The sequence below is a fragment of the Balaenoptera acutorostrata genome, chromosome 4 (assembly GCF_949987535.1).
Source record: "Balaenoptera acutorostrata chromosome 4, mBalAcu1.1, whole genome shotgun sequence".
In the NCBI taxonomy this organism is placed as follows: domain Eukaryota; kingdom Metazoa; phylum Chordata; class Mammalia; order Artiodactyla; family Balaenopteridae; genus Balaenoptera; species Balaenoptera acutorostrata.
Window position 1 is genome coordinate 68,350,893 of NC_080067.1, and position 16,471 is coordinate 68,367,363.

The 16,471-nt window shown below is 37.5% G+C and overlaps 1 protein-coding gene across 7 annotated transcripts in view; it reads left to right on the forward strand.

Annotated features, from left to right (window-relative positions):
• Window positions 1–16,471, forward strand: part of VPS8 (VPS8 subunit of CORVET complex) — a 280,256-nt gene that overhangs the window by 119,058 nt on the left and 144,727 nt on the right. For all 7 annotated transcript variants that reach the window (XM_057545206.1, XM_057545205.1, XM_057545207.1 and 4 more), the window contains exons 28-30: window positions 8,181–8,252; window positions 14,589–14,708; window positions 15,779–15,835. In XM_057545206.1, the coding sequence (XP_057401189.1) occupies window positions 8,181–8,252; window positions 14,589–14,708; window positions 15,779–15,835 (249 nt within the window). The remainder of the gene's footprint in view (window positions 1–8,180; window positions 8,253–14,588; window positions 14,709–15,778; window positions 15,836–16,471) is intronic.

Below are 16,471 nucleotides of genomic sequence, written 5' to 3' on the forward strand. Positions count from 1 at the left end.
CACATCCTTATTAAAAAGTTAAAGCAGGGTTAGATGTGGTACATCCTTGATTTCATAAATTGTTAGTTTGTGTACTAAATATGGAAGATTGCTCTGAACGACATGTGGTGGTGATGATAGTAGAAGTAACTGGAGTTGAAGTGGAATGTGGAAGCTTGCTAAAAAAACATCCTTGTACATGTTTTATTAAAGATGGATTTGGGTGAGCCAGATTCTCTGTGAAAATGCCCCCAAGGGAATAATTATATAACACGATAATACTTTCCCAATTAAATCATATTGTAGTTGTTTTTTAAAAAGCTTTTGATAATATGGACAGCACTTATATTTTAGTGTTTAGTGAAGCAGCAGGCTCACAAATTATTAAAAAACCAAATATTGTATGTGTACAATATTTGGAGAGAAAAAACAGGAAGGAAGTACATCTAAATATTAATAGTGATTAACTGTGTGAGATGGGGTAAATTTATTAAATGAGCATATAGTACTTTTGTAAGTTGAATAATAAACTTACAATTTTTAAAAATGCCTGTGAGAAGGTTGAGATCCCACTCATATCATATTTTGCATTAATTAATTTGAAAATCTGATTTCAGAAGTAGTAACTTTAATAGCATAGGAAGAAGGGAAAAGAAACTTAGAAGTCAGATCTAGGGACTTCCCTGGTGGTGAAGTGGTTAAGAATCCGCCTGCCAATGCAGGGGACACGGGTTCAAACCCTGGTCCACCCTGGTCCGGGAAGATCCCACATGCTGTGGAGCATTTAAGCCTGTGCACCACAACTACTGAGCCTGCGCTCTAGAGCCCGTGAGCCACAACTACTGAGCCCGCATGCCACAACTACTGAAGCCTGCACGCTTAGAGTCCACGCACTGCAACAAAGAGTAGCCCCCGCTCGCCGCAACTAGAGAAAGCCCACGTGCAGCAACGAAGACCCAATGCAGCCAAAGATAAAATAAATAAATTAATAAATTAAAAAAGAGAAGTCAGATCTAGTTGGTTTAGGAGACCTTAGATGCCCAGAATAGAATATAAGGGCACTTAGTGTCTGGCATGTAGGATAAAAGAAACAAGAAGTGGTGGGGCTGGGGTTCAGAAAGCATGATAGAGAGCAACAAAGAATTTTACCTAATTTTCCTGTTTTAAAGGGCTGTGGTAGCACTGAAGATTGGAATTATGCTCATGTCTGAATTAATGATATTGGCATCGATTGTAAGGCTGAAATAAAATCTCTGTCATTTACTTGACAAATATTTGAGTGTCAGATATATCACATGTACTGTACTAACTGGGTGTGTACCCTGGGCTGACAGGATATAAACCCTGCCTTTGTGGAGGAAGAGGATCCAGACTTGTAGATAAGTAATTATAGCACAGTGTAAGACGTGTCACTGGAGAAGTACAGGATGCTGTTAGAACACTTAGAGGGGGAATCTAATGGAGGGTTCAGGAAGGTGTCTTGGATGAAATGATGTCCATGGTGAGTCTCAAAGGATGCGTAGAAGTTAGGTTAAGGATAGGGAAAAATATTCTAGGCAGAAGGACAGACTATGTAAAAAGGCCTGGAAATAAGACAGAGCAATGTGTGTTCAGGTAATTGAAAAAACTCAGTATGGCCACATCTTTAAGTGTAAGGAAGCCTGCAGAGAGAGAAATTAGAGAGGTAGAGTCTGAGTTTTGTTATCCATGGTAGGAAGTTTGGACTTTATACTAGAGCAGCAGGTAGCCATTGAAGCCTTTTAGGTAGAAAAATATCACGGTTTGTAGTTTAGAAAAATTCCCTCTGATTGTTGAATGGAAAATGGATTGAAATAAGATAAGATTGGAGGCAGGAAGAAGTTAGCAAAATTTTGTGGTAATCTAGATAGAAGGTAATGGTGGCTTGATTAGGGCAGTGACAGTGGGGGTAACCAAGACATGAAAGGATTTGAAAGATATTTTAGGAGGCAAATCAGCCTAAGATTTAGGGCTTAATATACAGTTGGATGTGAAAGATAAGACGAATAGGGAAGCATCAAAGATTCCTAGATTTCTGACCTGGTAAACTGGATGTATAGTGGTTTACTTGTGGATTCAACAGGAAATCAGAGGAGAAACAGGTTTCTTGGGAGATGGATGGGGCGGGGGTGGTGGTGGTGCAGAGTAATGGTGAAGTGTGGTAGAGGTAGAGAATTAGCTCTCTTTTGGACTTAATGAATTTGAAATGCCTACAAGACAAGTGGAGGCTTCCTTCTGTGTGTGCATCAAGGGTTGGCTGCATTCCCAAGTATTACAGCTGGAGAAGTGGGTAAGACGTAGGATCCTAAATTTTAGATTCACTGCCTATTATGTCTACCGTAATTGATTACTCATATGACCTTCCTAATTAGTATACCTTAATAAAAAGAACATTTTCAGGGAGGCACAAAATAATTTAGATGACAGACTTTTAAATCATATTTTCCCACTTTTAAAAATTTTGGAATATTTTTTTCAAATGAGGTTTTTAAATTTAGCTTTCTTGAGGTACAGTTTATATAAAATATAATTCATCCATTTCAAGAGAAGAGTTTGACAAACATATGCAGTCTTGTAACCACTACCACAATCTAGATATAGAACAAAAGGTCACTTTTGCAGTTTTGTACTGAGTCCCTTGCCCCTTGCAACTGCTGGTCTGCTTTGTGACAGTATAGTTTCACCTTTCTAAAATGTTATTTAAATAGAATCATACACTTTGTAGTTTTTTCTGGCTTCTTTCACTTAAAATAATGCTTTTGAGACTTATCCATGCTGTGGCTTATACCAGTAAGTTGTTCCTCTTTATGGCTATGTAATTTTCTATTTTATGGATATTTAATTTGATCCATTCACCAATAGTTGGTCCTTGGGGTTGTTTCCAGTTTAAGTTATTATGAATAAAGCTATTATGAATATTTACATAAAGGCCTTTGTGTGGGCATATATCTTTATTTCTCTGGAGTAAATACCAAATAATGGAATTGCTGGGTCATTTGTTAAGTGTATTATTTTACTTAAGAAGAAACTGACAAGACTTTTCTAAAGTGGTTCTACCAGCTTACATTCCAGTAGTGTATGAGAGTATCAGTTCTTCGTCTTCTCTCCAACACTTGGTATGGTTGATCTTTTTTTTTTATATAAATTTATTTATTTATTTACTTATTTTTGGCTGTGTTGGGTCTTCGTTGCTGCATGTGGGCTTTCTTTAGTTGCGGCTAGTGGGGGCTACTCTTCATTGTGATACCCAGGCTTCTCACTGTGGTGGCTTCTCTTGTTGCGGAGCACGGGCTCTAGGCGCGTGGGCTTCAGTAGTTGTGGCATGCAGGCTCAGTAGTTGTGGCGCACAGGCTTAGTTGTTCTGCGGCATGTGGGATCTTCCCAGACCAGGGCTCGAACCCGTGTCCCCGGCATTGGCTGGCAGATTCTTAACCACTGCGCCACCAGGGAAGTCCCTGGTTGATCTTTTGAATTTGACCATTCTAATAGGTGTATAGTGGTATCTCATTGTGGTTTTAATTTATATTTCCCTCCTGACAAATAATATTAAACATCTTTTCATTAAAATATATTAGCAAAGAAGTTATGTTTGCCATCCATATATCCTCTTTGTTGAAAATATCAATTTTTTTGCCAATTTTTCCCCTATTTTTAAAAATTGTGTTTGTTTTCTTGTTCTGAGAGTTTTTTAATATATGTTTTTTATCAGATTACGTAAGTTTAGCAAATGTTTTCTCCCAGTCTGTAGTTTGTCTTTTCATTCTCCTAACAAGGTGTTCTGAATAGCAGAAGTTTTAAATTTTGATCAAGTCTAATTTATTAGTTTTGTTTTATGGATGTTGCTTCTGGTGCCGTATCTAAGAAAACTTCACCTGACCCAAGGTCACAAAGATATTCTCTTGTATTTTTGTTAGAAGTTTTATGGTTTTAGGTTTTACATTTAGATCTGTGATTCATTTTGAAGACATTTTTGCGTGTGGTACAAGGTTTAGATGCAAGTTCTTTTTTCTTTTTTTGCATATAGATACCTAACTCTTACAGCACCATTTGACAAAAAGACTGTCCTTTCTCTACTGAGTTGTCTTTGTACGTTGTCAAAGATGCATCATCTGTGTATATGTGGGTCTGCTTCTGAACTGTATTCTATGCCACTGGTCTGTTTGTCTTGATGCCAGTACCACATTACCTTGATTACTGTAGCTTTATAATAAGTATGAAAATCACATTATGTTAGCTCTTCCATGTTCTTGTTCTTTTTCAAAATTACATTGTCTTTTGCAGTTTTGGGTTTTTTTTTTTTGCATTTCAATATGAATTTTGAGTTATCTTGTTAATTTCTACAAAAGCCTGCCTGGATTTTGATTAGGATTGTGTTCAATGTTTAGTCAATTTAAGAATAGACATCTTAGCAATACTGAGTGTTGTGACCCATGAAAAGGTATACTGTTCCATTTATTTAGGTTTTCTTTAATTTTTCTCAGTAATATTTTGTAGTTTTCAGTGTAGTTTTCTGAGTGATAAGGATTCAATGTAATGTTTCTCTACTATTGTACAATTTAAAATTCTTGATAAAGTAAAATAACACTTCCCTCCCATTTATCTTGCTTTTGTATACTGCCATAAGGAAAACTGATGTCAACCTGACTTTTTTTAACTTTCCCAGGGACTTAATCTTTTTTCCTAGAGGACCAGAATGCTTTTTTCCTTATATTTAAAGACTAATATTTTAACTCTAAGATATTACTCAGAATTGACTATTTTGGGTCAGTTTTGCCACATATGTACTGTGGGCCTTTTCAAGTATGTGAATTTGAGTCTTTTTATTTAAAGAAAGTTTTCTTGAACATAGATTTAAATACTTTTTCTGCTTCGTTATTTTGTATTTCATCTTCAAAAACTCCAGTTATTTGTATATTATATCTTCTTTATCTTCTATATTTATCACCTTTTTTTGTTCTCTTTTATTTCCTTCTTTATTTAATTTCATTTTCTTGGTTCTTTTCATTTACATTCTCTATTTCTCTTTACAGTGCTTTTGGTTTGTAAAGAACAATGCTATCTGTTCTCCCTTTGGTGGCTTGTAATTCTGTCTTCATTTCTGAGATGACTTTTTTTTTCAGTTTTTGTCTGAGTTCAGTTAGCTGCTATTTCCTATCTTCCTGCTCTTTGTTCATTCCTTTTATGAATTCTTAAATTTATGGTTTGTGGTGTTCTTTCAAATCTGCAATTGTATGTTTAAATATATTTCATATATGTTGGGATATTGTTATAGTTTACTTCTATCTTGTGACTAGTTTTTATTTTGTTTTATTCTTGAGTGCCTTCATTTGCTGTTTTTATTGTCATTTTTTTATGTTGGATTTTTCTGGACTAGCAATAATAGGTGCCCTTGTTGGATGGCGGGGGAAAATTACATACTATTTTCCGCATTCAAGTACCTTCTTTATTTGCTACAACCAAGTGCAATTTTTTAAATAAATAGTGTGTTTTGGGGATAGCCTATCTTCTCAGTCTTTGACAGTCTCTTGTTTTAGTAGGACCTTTATCTTGAGCCACTTTCTTCTTTACCACAAGCCTCCAAGGAATATCTCTCCATTCCCTTTTCTATGCTAAAAGCTGTATCTTACCAAGGCCTCCGATTCATACTTGCCAGACCTCTTCTTTGTTCTTCCTATTAGCCAGTGTGCTGATCCACCGGGTTGCAGACGTGGCCTCATTATTTGCTCACCCAGGGTGGATTTCCTTTTTTTTTGGAGGTGAATTCCATTTGATATTATAGGTATTCTGTTCCTACTGAAACCTCGTCACACCCTCCTTTCCTCTACCCAATTCTATCCTGACCTCTTTTTGGTTTTATGGGCTTTGGAGCCAACTTTGCTAACTTGGGATGTTTACTTTCCCACTTTTATATAAGTTGAAGTATGTAACATTTGTTGTCCTTCTGGTTTTCCCATTAGCCTGGGTTGTGGGTGATTCTTTTTGTTCTTTTCTACATACACGTATCTTATTGGGAGATGTGTGAAGCTGTTAGGTCAGGGGTTCACAAACCGCAGTCTGTAGACCAAATCCAGCTCCATTTGGCCTCTGGCTTGTGTGAGCTAAGAGTATTTTTTTTATTTTTTATTTTTGAAGGTTATAAAAACAGAAGAAGACTGTGTCGTACAAGCCACATGTAGCCCACAAAGCCTAAAATATTTTCTCTCTGGCCCTTTACAGAGAATGTTTCTTGACCCCTGGATCAGGCTTTAGCCAACTATCATTATCTTACAGAAACCCTATAATAGTTTTTAAGGGGCTACAGAAAGAAGTTTGTATGACCAAATTCACAGGTGACTTTGGACTTGAATTTTAGGTCTACCTTTGCACTTCACAAACCGTGTCATTCTCCATTAGGACATCTTTGCATGTTATTCCTCTGACAAGCATTGTATAATTAGAAGCATCTTTGTGGAATGATAATGTTTTAACATAAATGTGCCATTTTGGTGGCAGCTGTTAACTACAATCACAATATGTCATTATGTGTATCACAACATTCATAAGAAAGTATATCACCACTTAATTATGTTTACAGAAGTAAACTTGCAATGTGTTTCAAAGCAGTGAATACATGCTGCCAAAAGGAAAGTGGATACGGAAATTCTTTTTTACTTGCTCTCAATGCTGTAGTTGTTTAATACATATGTTAATTCTCCGTGGTTTTGTGTTTAGCTGAATAGCAGTTGTATTAGCAGATAGTACCTTGTCTCTGTGACGGCAGAGTGACGTCTCATTTTGGCCACACGCCCTGGGAAGGGGGTGTGTGCATTTGTGTGAGTGTGTGCGTGTTTGTTGTTCTCATAAACCTTAGAACTGAGAGACTTTCTAGACCATCTTTCTGTCTTCAGGCCAGGTCATATTTAACCCGTGTAAGCATCAAAATACCCTCTGTTTGAGCTTTCCAGATTAAGAGTTCCTACAAGTCCCCTAGGTAACTCATTTAAGCTTTTCTTAACTAACTGGCAGCAAAGGATTCTAGTTGAAGAAGAAATTTTTTTTTAAGATTTTATTTTCCTCTGTAATTAACTGGACAAATCAGTAGTCGTTGTTTTAAGTGCTTACTATGTGTCAGACAAGAAAAGGGAAGGAAGGACATGCTAGTAAGAGAACAGCACGAGCCGAAGTACTTTGGAGAAGCTCGGGAAGCTCAGGGCCCATTTAAAGAACAGCAAGTATTCTGGTTTGAATGTAACTATGATGTAGTCTTGAAAGTTTGTGGCTTTGAAATTCTTTATTAATCTAGTGGGACAATATGTAGTCTATTTTTTTGCTTCAGGATCGTAAGCAGTAAATTATTGCTGTGTGGATTTAAACATTACTAAGGGCCAAATGTGCTAAGTGAAAACCATAGGCAGATCTTCAAGTCTTTCATCATTCTTATTATTCAGTAAATATTTTCATTTAACTTTTTTTATAGTGAATATAATTTCAATTTCTTCATATATGCATCCTGGAGCTTCTAGGTATTTTCAGAATCTGGTGCTGTCATATACGTGGGTGCATGTTCTGTTCAAAATATATTTGGCTGTACTTGAGCAGGGGCATAAAATCAAAAATGCTGTACTTGGCAGTGTTTTGAAAATAGAATGCCTGTTCTTTGTATGTATCCTTGAGGTTTTTAACATTGTGACAGTTTTACCGTAATAATTTTTAAAAATATCTATTGTTGAGCATCATTTTTTCCAAGTTGTCATGGAAATCATGAAAATTATTTTTCATGACAGTTAACAAACTGTATTTCAGTTATTATTTCCAAATAGCATGGACGGAATGATGGCTGAGCATGTAACATGTATTTCATCCTTTTCAAACCCTTGCTCACAAATTGCCTCTTGCCATTAGTGTTCTTTCTTTTTTGTTGCCTGTAAACTTTGCCTTCCTTTCCTGAGTCACTTTTTGGCTATATAATAATCACTATATGTTTATACTTTTTATTTATTCAGAATGCTATGCAATACTGAATACTGTAGCTTTCTATTTAACTCACTAAAAATAACTTATTAAAGGTATATCAGGAAAAACCTGATGAGGAGTGGTTACCTTATTTGGAGTTTACCTGACTATTAACAAGAATTTAATATCATGTTTCCTTCTAAAATTTCCAAATAATACTTACTTTTTTAAAATTTCTTTTTCCCTTTCAGACTTTTGAAGATTTTAAAAATGACAAGCAAGCTGTAGAATATCAACAACGTATTGTGGATATTTTGTTGAAAGTAAGTATTCAAAGAATACATGTCTTTGTATTGATGTTTATATTAAGAAAACTGAATTATTTGATAGCAGGCTCCAAAATATTCTTGTTTAATAAAGTAATATGTTGCAATCATTTAAAAATTTTATTATGATGTCTTAGTACTTTATTCAGCTTTTGAAGACAAAGCATTCATTCAAAAAATATAATGTATCTCAGCTACAGAGTGCTACTCTTGAGAAATGCATATTGTGATAATTCCTATATTAGTATGATTACATTCAGTAATGGAGACTAACTTCAGAATGCTTTGAGAAATAATTAATGTGAAGAGTCTCCTTCTGTCTCATACCAACACCACTGTGTTGCTAAGGTAGTGCCATACATAGTTTTGCCATGGAACTGAGATGATGGTGACACTTAAGAATGATTTGAGGCACACAGAGATGATCATCCCAATCTAAATCTAACTAGATTCAGTTGAAAGCTATTTTGAGATTCATACTGTTGCTAGTGAATGATTCTTTTTCTGTTCATCTGCACAGCTTCAGCCATGCCAGTTTCTTCTTGTAGTTGAAAGCTTAGAATTTTCATCCTGTTCATTTGGCTATAAAATGGAGATTTCATCCTCTTAGTAACTTTTAGATTATTTTGGACAAGAGACTAAAATTAAAATATTCTCTAGTTGTGCATAACATTAATGCATTAATTACATTTATAATAGTTCTTCATAATTTTCAAAGCTCATTTATATACATGATCTCATTTGAACTATTTATTGACCTTGTAAGATAGGCAGTGATGAATAAGAGAATAGAATTGCTAAGCTCCCAAATAATGCCAGTTTGATCCAGGTGGCTAGTATGGAGAATATTCACCTAGATTTCCAAAATACCTTCCCAAATGGTCTTATTCTTGTCCTTCTTTAATTCATGATCTTACCTCTCCTCTACCTAATATTCTTCTATGGCTCCCCCTTGGCTCAGTTGAAATTAAGTTCTGCTGTGAGAGAAAGTTCAAAATAATAATAGCTTGTTATGGAAATTTAGTTTTCTCCTATAAGTCTGGAGGGTAGGCAACCTGATCTGGTAGAGTAGCTTCACAAACTTATCAGTGATGTACATTCCTTCTGTCTTACTGCTGTTATTCTTAGTATGTGGTTTGTGTCTTTTGGTCCAAAATGGCTGCTGAGGCTCCAGCCATCACTTCTGCATTCTAGCCAGCCTGAATGCAGAAAGAGATGAAGAAGAAAGTGTTCTCTTTCTTTCAGAAAATTTTTTAGAAGTTGTGTACTGCAATTCTGCTTATATCATGTTGATCAGAACTTAGATATATGGCCCCTTAGATGCTAAGAGAGACTGAGAAATGTACTCTATTTTGTGAGTGGCCATGTGTTTAGCTAAAAATGAGGAGTTCTGTTTCTAAATTAGAAGGAAGGAACAGATGTTGGAGCACAAGTACTAGTTTCTGCCATACCCATCTAAACTGTTTAACACGACATCCAAGATGCTTCTATATTTTCTGGTCCCTGACTGCTTCTCTATAACTGCTCCGCTCTCTGACCCTCCTCACCACCACCACCACCACCACCCCCACCACCATTCCGTATTATGAACTCCTCAACAGTTTTGTTTTTTGGTTTGTTTTTGTTATTTTGTTTTTTGTTTGTTTTGGCCACACTGCACAGCTTGCAAAATCTCAGTTCCCCAACCAGGGATTGAACCTGGGCCACGGCAGTGAAAGCCCAGAATCCTAACCACTAGGCCACCAGGGGACCCCCTTCTCAACAGTTTTAAATTGTTGGAATTCAGTGAACTTTCTGTGTCACCTTTACAGCTTATGTTCTTTGTGTGAGTTTTCTTTTATTCCACCATGCCTTTTCTTTCCCTTTCCCTGCCTGGCAAATTCCTAGCCATTTTCCAAGACGTAACTCAAATATCATCCATGAGAAACTTTTAGAACCCTGTCTCACACTTCCAGTTTGATTATTTGCCCCTTCTCTGTGTTCATGTAACACCTCATGCTACACTTGGCACACTATAGTAATCGTTTACATGTATATTTTCCTACCTGGAATGAATTTCCTGTAGGTAGCAACTGTAAGGATTTTTTTTTTTTTTTGGTCATTGTTTTAACATGCCCAGAAACAGAAATATGTCCAGCATAATGCCTGCAACCTGGTAAATGTTCAAGAAATGTTTGCAAGTTGATTGAATTAGAATTAGAATTTAAAACTGTACTAAGGGACTTCCCTGGTGGTGCAGTGGTTAAGAATCCACCTGCCAATGCACGGGACACAGGTTCAAGCCGTGGTCTGGGAAGATCCCACATGCCATGGAGCAGCTAAGCCCGTGTGCCACAACTACTGAGCCTGCGCTCTAGAGCCCATGAGCCACAACTACTGAGCCCACGAGCCACAACTGCTGAGCCCATGAGCCACAACTACTGAGCCCATGAGCCACAACTACTGAAGCCCGCACACCTAGAGCCCGTGCTTCGCAACAAGAGAAGCCACCGTGATGAGAAGCTGGCACACTGCAACAAAGAGTAGCCCCCGCTCGCCTCAACTAGAGAAAGCCCACACACAGCAACGAAGACCCAATGTAGCCAAAAATAAAAATAAATAAAAATAAATAAATTTTAAAGAAATAAAAATAAAACTGTACTAAGTTGGAAGAATGATCCAAATGAAGGAAATAAAGCTCCATGAAGTACTTAAACTCTTACTGTTGGTGAATTGTGCTCTTGTATATATATATTTTTTAATTGAAGTAGAGTTGATTTACAATATTGTGTTAGTTTCAGGTGTACAGCAAAGTGATTCAGTTTTTTATATATATATATATATTTTTTTCAGGTTATTTTCCATTATAGGTTATTACAAGATACTGAATATAGTTCTCTGTGCTATACAGTAAATTCTTATTGCTTATCTGTTTTAAGTATAGTAGTTTGTATCCATTGACCTCATACTCCTGATTGACCCCTCCCCCCCCTTTTCCCATAGGTAACCGTAAGTTTGTTTTCTGTATCTGTGAATCTCTTCATTTGTATTATTTTTTAGATTCCACATATAAGTGATATCATATAATATTTGTCTTTCTGGATTACTTCACTAAAGTATAGTATTCTCTAGTTCCATCAATGTTTGCTGCAAATGGCATTATTTCATTCTTTTTTATGGCCGAGTAATACTCCGTTACGTATATAAACCACATCTTCTAAAGCCATTTGTCTGTTGGTGGACACTTAGGTTGCTTCCGTGTCTTGGCTATTGTAAATAGTGCTGCTGTGATCATTGGGGTGCATGTATCTTTTCGAATTAGAGTTTTCATTTTTTCCAGATACATGTCCAGGAGTGGGATTGCTGGCTCATATGGTAGCTCTATTTTTAGTTTTTTTTTTTTTTTTTTTTTAATTAATTAATTAATTAATTTTATTTTTGGCTGTGTTGGGTCTTCGTTTCTGTGCGAGGGCTTTCTCCAGTTGCGGAGAGCAGGGGCCACTCTTCATCGCGGTGCGCGGGCCGCTCACTATCGCGGCCTCTCCCGTTGCGAGCACAGGCTCCAGACGCGCAGGCTCAGTAGCTGTGGCTCACGGGCTTAGCCACTCCGCGGCATGTGGGATCTTCCCAGACCAGGGCTCGAACCCGTGTCCCCTGCATTGGCAGGCAGACTCTCAACCACTGCGCCACCAGGGAAGTCCCCTATTTTTAGTTTTTTTAAGGAACCTCCATACTGTTTTCCATAGTGGCTGCATCTTGTATGTTGTTTTGATAGTATTTACCTAGGGTCAATGAAGAATGAACTTTTGAGATTATTTTCTCATTTCTGGTGATAGAGTTGTACTCATTTGTTAAAGTGTTTTTCTGAGGGAGCATAGGCAAGGACCAGAGAACAGGTGAATGAGCATCAAACCTCAGGCATTATCATGGGTGCTGAATGGCTGCAGATAGAGAGGGGGAAAGCTGTTAATTTGTGACTTTTTATAAGATTGCTCAGAAAATTTTGTAAGCATGGTCTCTGAAATCAATCAGAGAGGGAATGAAAAGAAGCTAAAATTTCTAGGATGATAACTTGCTGAGGTGGCAAGGGAATGGGCTGTGAGTTAGAACTGTTTCCTTTGAAGGTGTTTCTAGGATCAGATAGTTAAAATTACACTTCAGAGCAAAAGGAAGAGCTAAAAGCAGAGAAGGGCACTGGTTGGGCCCTGAGAGTTGGGTCCTAGGAAAGGACCTGCACACTGAAAGGGAGTGATGACTGGGTATTTTAAAGCTATAGAAAGCTCTTTGAATATTATAAATTGGAATTTAGATACACACACAGATTACAACTTGAAATATCCTCATACTCTAGTAATGATTAATTATGCACTTGAGCAAGCTGTGACTGCTGGATTAAAAGCAGGCATGGTAAAAAAAAGAAAGGGACATAGTGCTTAGCAAAATAAGAAAAGGTAGGCTAAAAGCTCGGCCCCAAGGGAATGTTTTATAGGAGAAATCTTATACTTCATCTTTGAGCAGAAAATGAAAGGAGGGAACTTCGGACTTTTCTCTAGGTGAGATGGGGTACTATTCCCTAATTTGTTTTAGAGTTGCCTCCATAAATTCATCTAGTCCAAAACAATACCTGGTCTTCCTTCCCATACTTTTGCATTCTCCCTCTTTGTTAATGGCATCATTCTCCCTGCCTGTCAGGCTCAAGACCTGCCATTTTTCATTCCTCCTTTAGCCACACGTTTCCACACATGTGAATACTTGCCCTGTCTCCTCTCTCTCTGCAGTGTCTTTTGCATCTGTTTCTCCTTCCCTGTTCATTATCACTGCATTGTTCTGAACCCCTCTGTCTCTCCCTTGGACCCCTGAAATCACATGCATCTTGGTCTCTCTACCTTTTATCTCTTGCTTCTGTTATTTAATCCTAAACACTGCTGATGGGGTAATTTTCTTAAGCACAGTGCTGATCATGATCAGCTCTCCTCATTGCCCCTTTAGAAACTCCTCAGTTTTTGGTGGAATAAATTCTACATTCCTTAGAATGACATTGGAGGCCTAATCTTTCCTTTCGATCTAATTTCTCCCTCCTCATGCATGCTGCTGCGTTCTAATGAAACACAGTTTCTCCAGACAAACTTGTATTTTCCTGTGTTCATGCTTTTGCCCCTACTCTTCTCTCTGCCTGGGCTGCTCTTTCTCCTGCCATTTCCCCCTGTCATGGGTTCCACGTGGGCTTTACAGCTTAGTTTAAAAGCTAGTTTTCTCTTTTTTTTTTCAAATTTCTTCTCTAACCAGTTGAACTAAATTTCTCCCACTGTGCTTCCGTAGTCATTTGTTCCTTTATAATAGTGCTGATTGATCACATTATGCTTTTTATTTAAGAGTTGTTTACCTGTCTCACCTTGCCTTCTGGTTCATAATTCCCTTGAAGGCTTCTACCATAGCATCTTACTCATAGTAGTAGGTACTCAGGAGATGAGAGGTCACTTAAATCAGAGGACTGATTATGACTTGGTAACTGTGTGTGGTTGCAAAGAGCCTGTTATATGAAACCATCTGTTCAACAAACTGCTTATAGACAAGGCAGAAGCCGTTCACTTCATTTTTTCGTGGGCTGGCTGAGTTCTTTTCTGGGATACTTTCACTCTTAAGTTATCTTACTTTTAAACCCCAGAGCAACTCCCTTCTTCCTGTGTTGGTGGACAACTTTTTAATAAGATTACTTTTAATTTAAATTAACTTTAGATTCTCTTTTAAGAATTCAAGAGAGGGCTTCCCTGGTGACGCAGTGGTTGAGAATCTGCCTGCCAATGCAGGGGACACGGGTTCGAGCCCTGGTCTGGGAAGATTCCACATGCCACGGAGCAACTAAGCCCGTGAGCCACAGCTACTGAGCCTGCGCGTCTGGAGCCTGTGCTCCGCAACAGGAGAGGCCCCGACAGTGAGAGGCCCGCGCACCACGATGAAGAGTGGCCCCCGCTCGCCGCAACTAGAGAAAGCCCTTGCACAGAAACGAAGACCCAGCACAGCTAAAAATAAATAAATGAATAAAGAAGCTTTCATTAAAAAAAAAAAAAAGAATTCAAGAAGGAAACATGATTAATATTTCTTTGAAATCCACCTCTCTAACAATTCAGTTCTTATCCAACTTGTGCCTAAAATTATGCCAAAAATTACTAAAATGCTTTCAGGGTGTGCAAGTAGTTGTGCCCCTTCTCTAAATGGTATTGAACTCAGTTGTTACATAGCCAATAAAAGAATCTTTGAGTCTTTAGTACTGAGGCTTCCCCCAGCTTCTAATTATTTATTTTTCTGTGTCAAACCAGATGGCATATTGAATAAATGGTCTCTTTTGCTCATCAGGTTATGGTGGAGAATTCAGATTTTACTCCCTCACAAGTAGGGTGTCTCTTTACCTTCCTTGCCCGGCAGCTTGCAAAGCCTGACAATACCTTGTTTGTAAACAGAACCCTTTTTGATCAGGTGAGTGTCTTTAACCATAAGAACTAGAATTGTTTTTATTTACTGTTCATAGAAAAATTCACTGGATTACATGGTTTCTTAATATAATAGCCTATTGGGTAAGTGTCTTACCAGATAGAAGCTTTTTCACCTTTCAGTTTGGATCTAAATTAGTTTTTTTTTTTTTTAATGTTGTGTTTGGGTAGTATGACTGCCTAGTAACTTGGTATCATGGGAGTATGGTTTGTGGAGATTGGTTTACATAGATTCTGTTCTCCCAATTATTCTGTTTTTCTAAATTGCCTAGAATTCTTGGCTTAAGAATTTTTCAGTTTAATAATCACCCATCTCACTGGTAGTAAGACTATGATGTTGAGCATCTGGAGGAGAGATTACTTTTAGAAAATCTGAATTTACTTACAAATGACTTTAACTGTGAAGGTATTTCCTAATCCCAGTTAAATATCTCCACAAAGCCACAGGTGGCAAAGAAAATACTTTTTATCTGGAGAAAGTTGCTAATAATGACCAGCGTTTATTGAGCACTTCATAGTGCCATGCTCTGTTCCAAAGTTTTATATGTATGTATTAACTCCGTACTCCCAGTAGCTCTGAAATTGGTATAGTTATTACTCCCATTTTGCAGATGAGGAAACTAAAACCTGGAGAGGTTAAGTCACTCATCCAAGGTCATACTTAATAAGTGTTATTATTAGCAATAAATATTGTTGTTAAGTGTTAATAAGGTTAGGATTCAAATTCAAGTGGCCTGACTCCAAAGTCCATGCTTTGTGTGGTCCACGGTATTGAGGATCTTAAAGTTAAGGTATATAGAAGATGCTGGCTTCCAGTCATGTTTCTAAACAGCAAAGAAATGTGTATAAGGTATATATTAAATTGTTAGCATACCTGAAGCCTGCTGTGTCATCTACTAGGCCAATCAGTTGAGAAGATACCATATACCTGTGGTGTTCGTTGAGCCGAATGTGAATGAATTGGTGATATAGAAAGGGTAGTAATGGTTTTCATTATGATAGTGGTGTGGCATGCATGCTGGTATCCAATTAAAAAAATACCTTTTCTTTGACCAGGTCCTTGAATTCCTCTGTAGTCCTGACGATGACTCCCGACACTCAGAAAGACAGCAGGTATGAACTACTGGAACTCGTCTTGCTAAAGAATGGGAAAGAAGACAGAGTAAGCCAGAAAGAACCTTTCTGTACTAGACCTCACTAGACATAAGGGGAAAATGACTTGTTCCCAACCCTAATACTAAGCTAGACAGTGGCAACCAGAAAATAGTGTGGATGGTTGTTAGTTTGAGCCTCAATCAAACTAAATTCCTAGGCAGACTGGACCTGTCTTGCATTCAACATGACATCAAAGAGAATATAAACTTTATCCTTCTCCTTCATGAGCAACAGTTGGCACCTGTTGTATGCTGCTTTCCACCATTGTCATTAAGCTGGTAACCACTTCTAGTTGCTATGGCCGTGAACCAGAAAGGCTTCAGGATCCTGAGTATTGGAACACTCAGCTTTTGGAAGTGCCACTGCACTAGTGCTCAACATTTCTGGAGACAAGAATCCATCTGTCTCGCCACTAATCACTGTGAGAAAGAAATTGATTACCACTTCTTTCTACTTAGCCACTTTCTTGAGGGTCCTTTCTAGGAGCAGGATTTCTCAAAAGCTTACCCATTGTAATTGTGAGTACTAAGAGAGGCAGTCTATTTAAAATTGATAGCAAGACTTTGTCAGCTAAGTAAACTATAAAAATTAAGT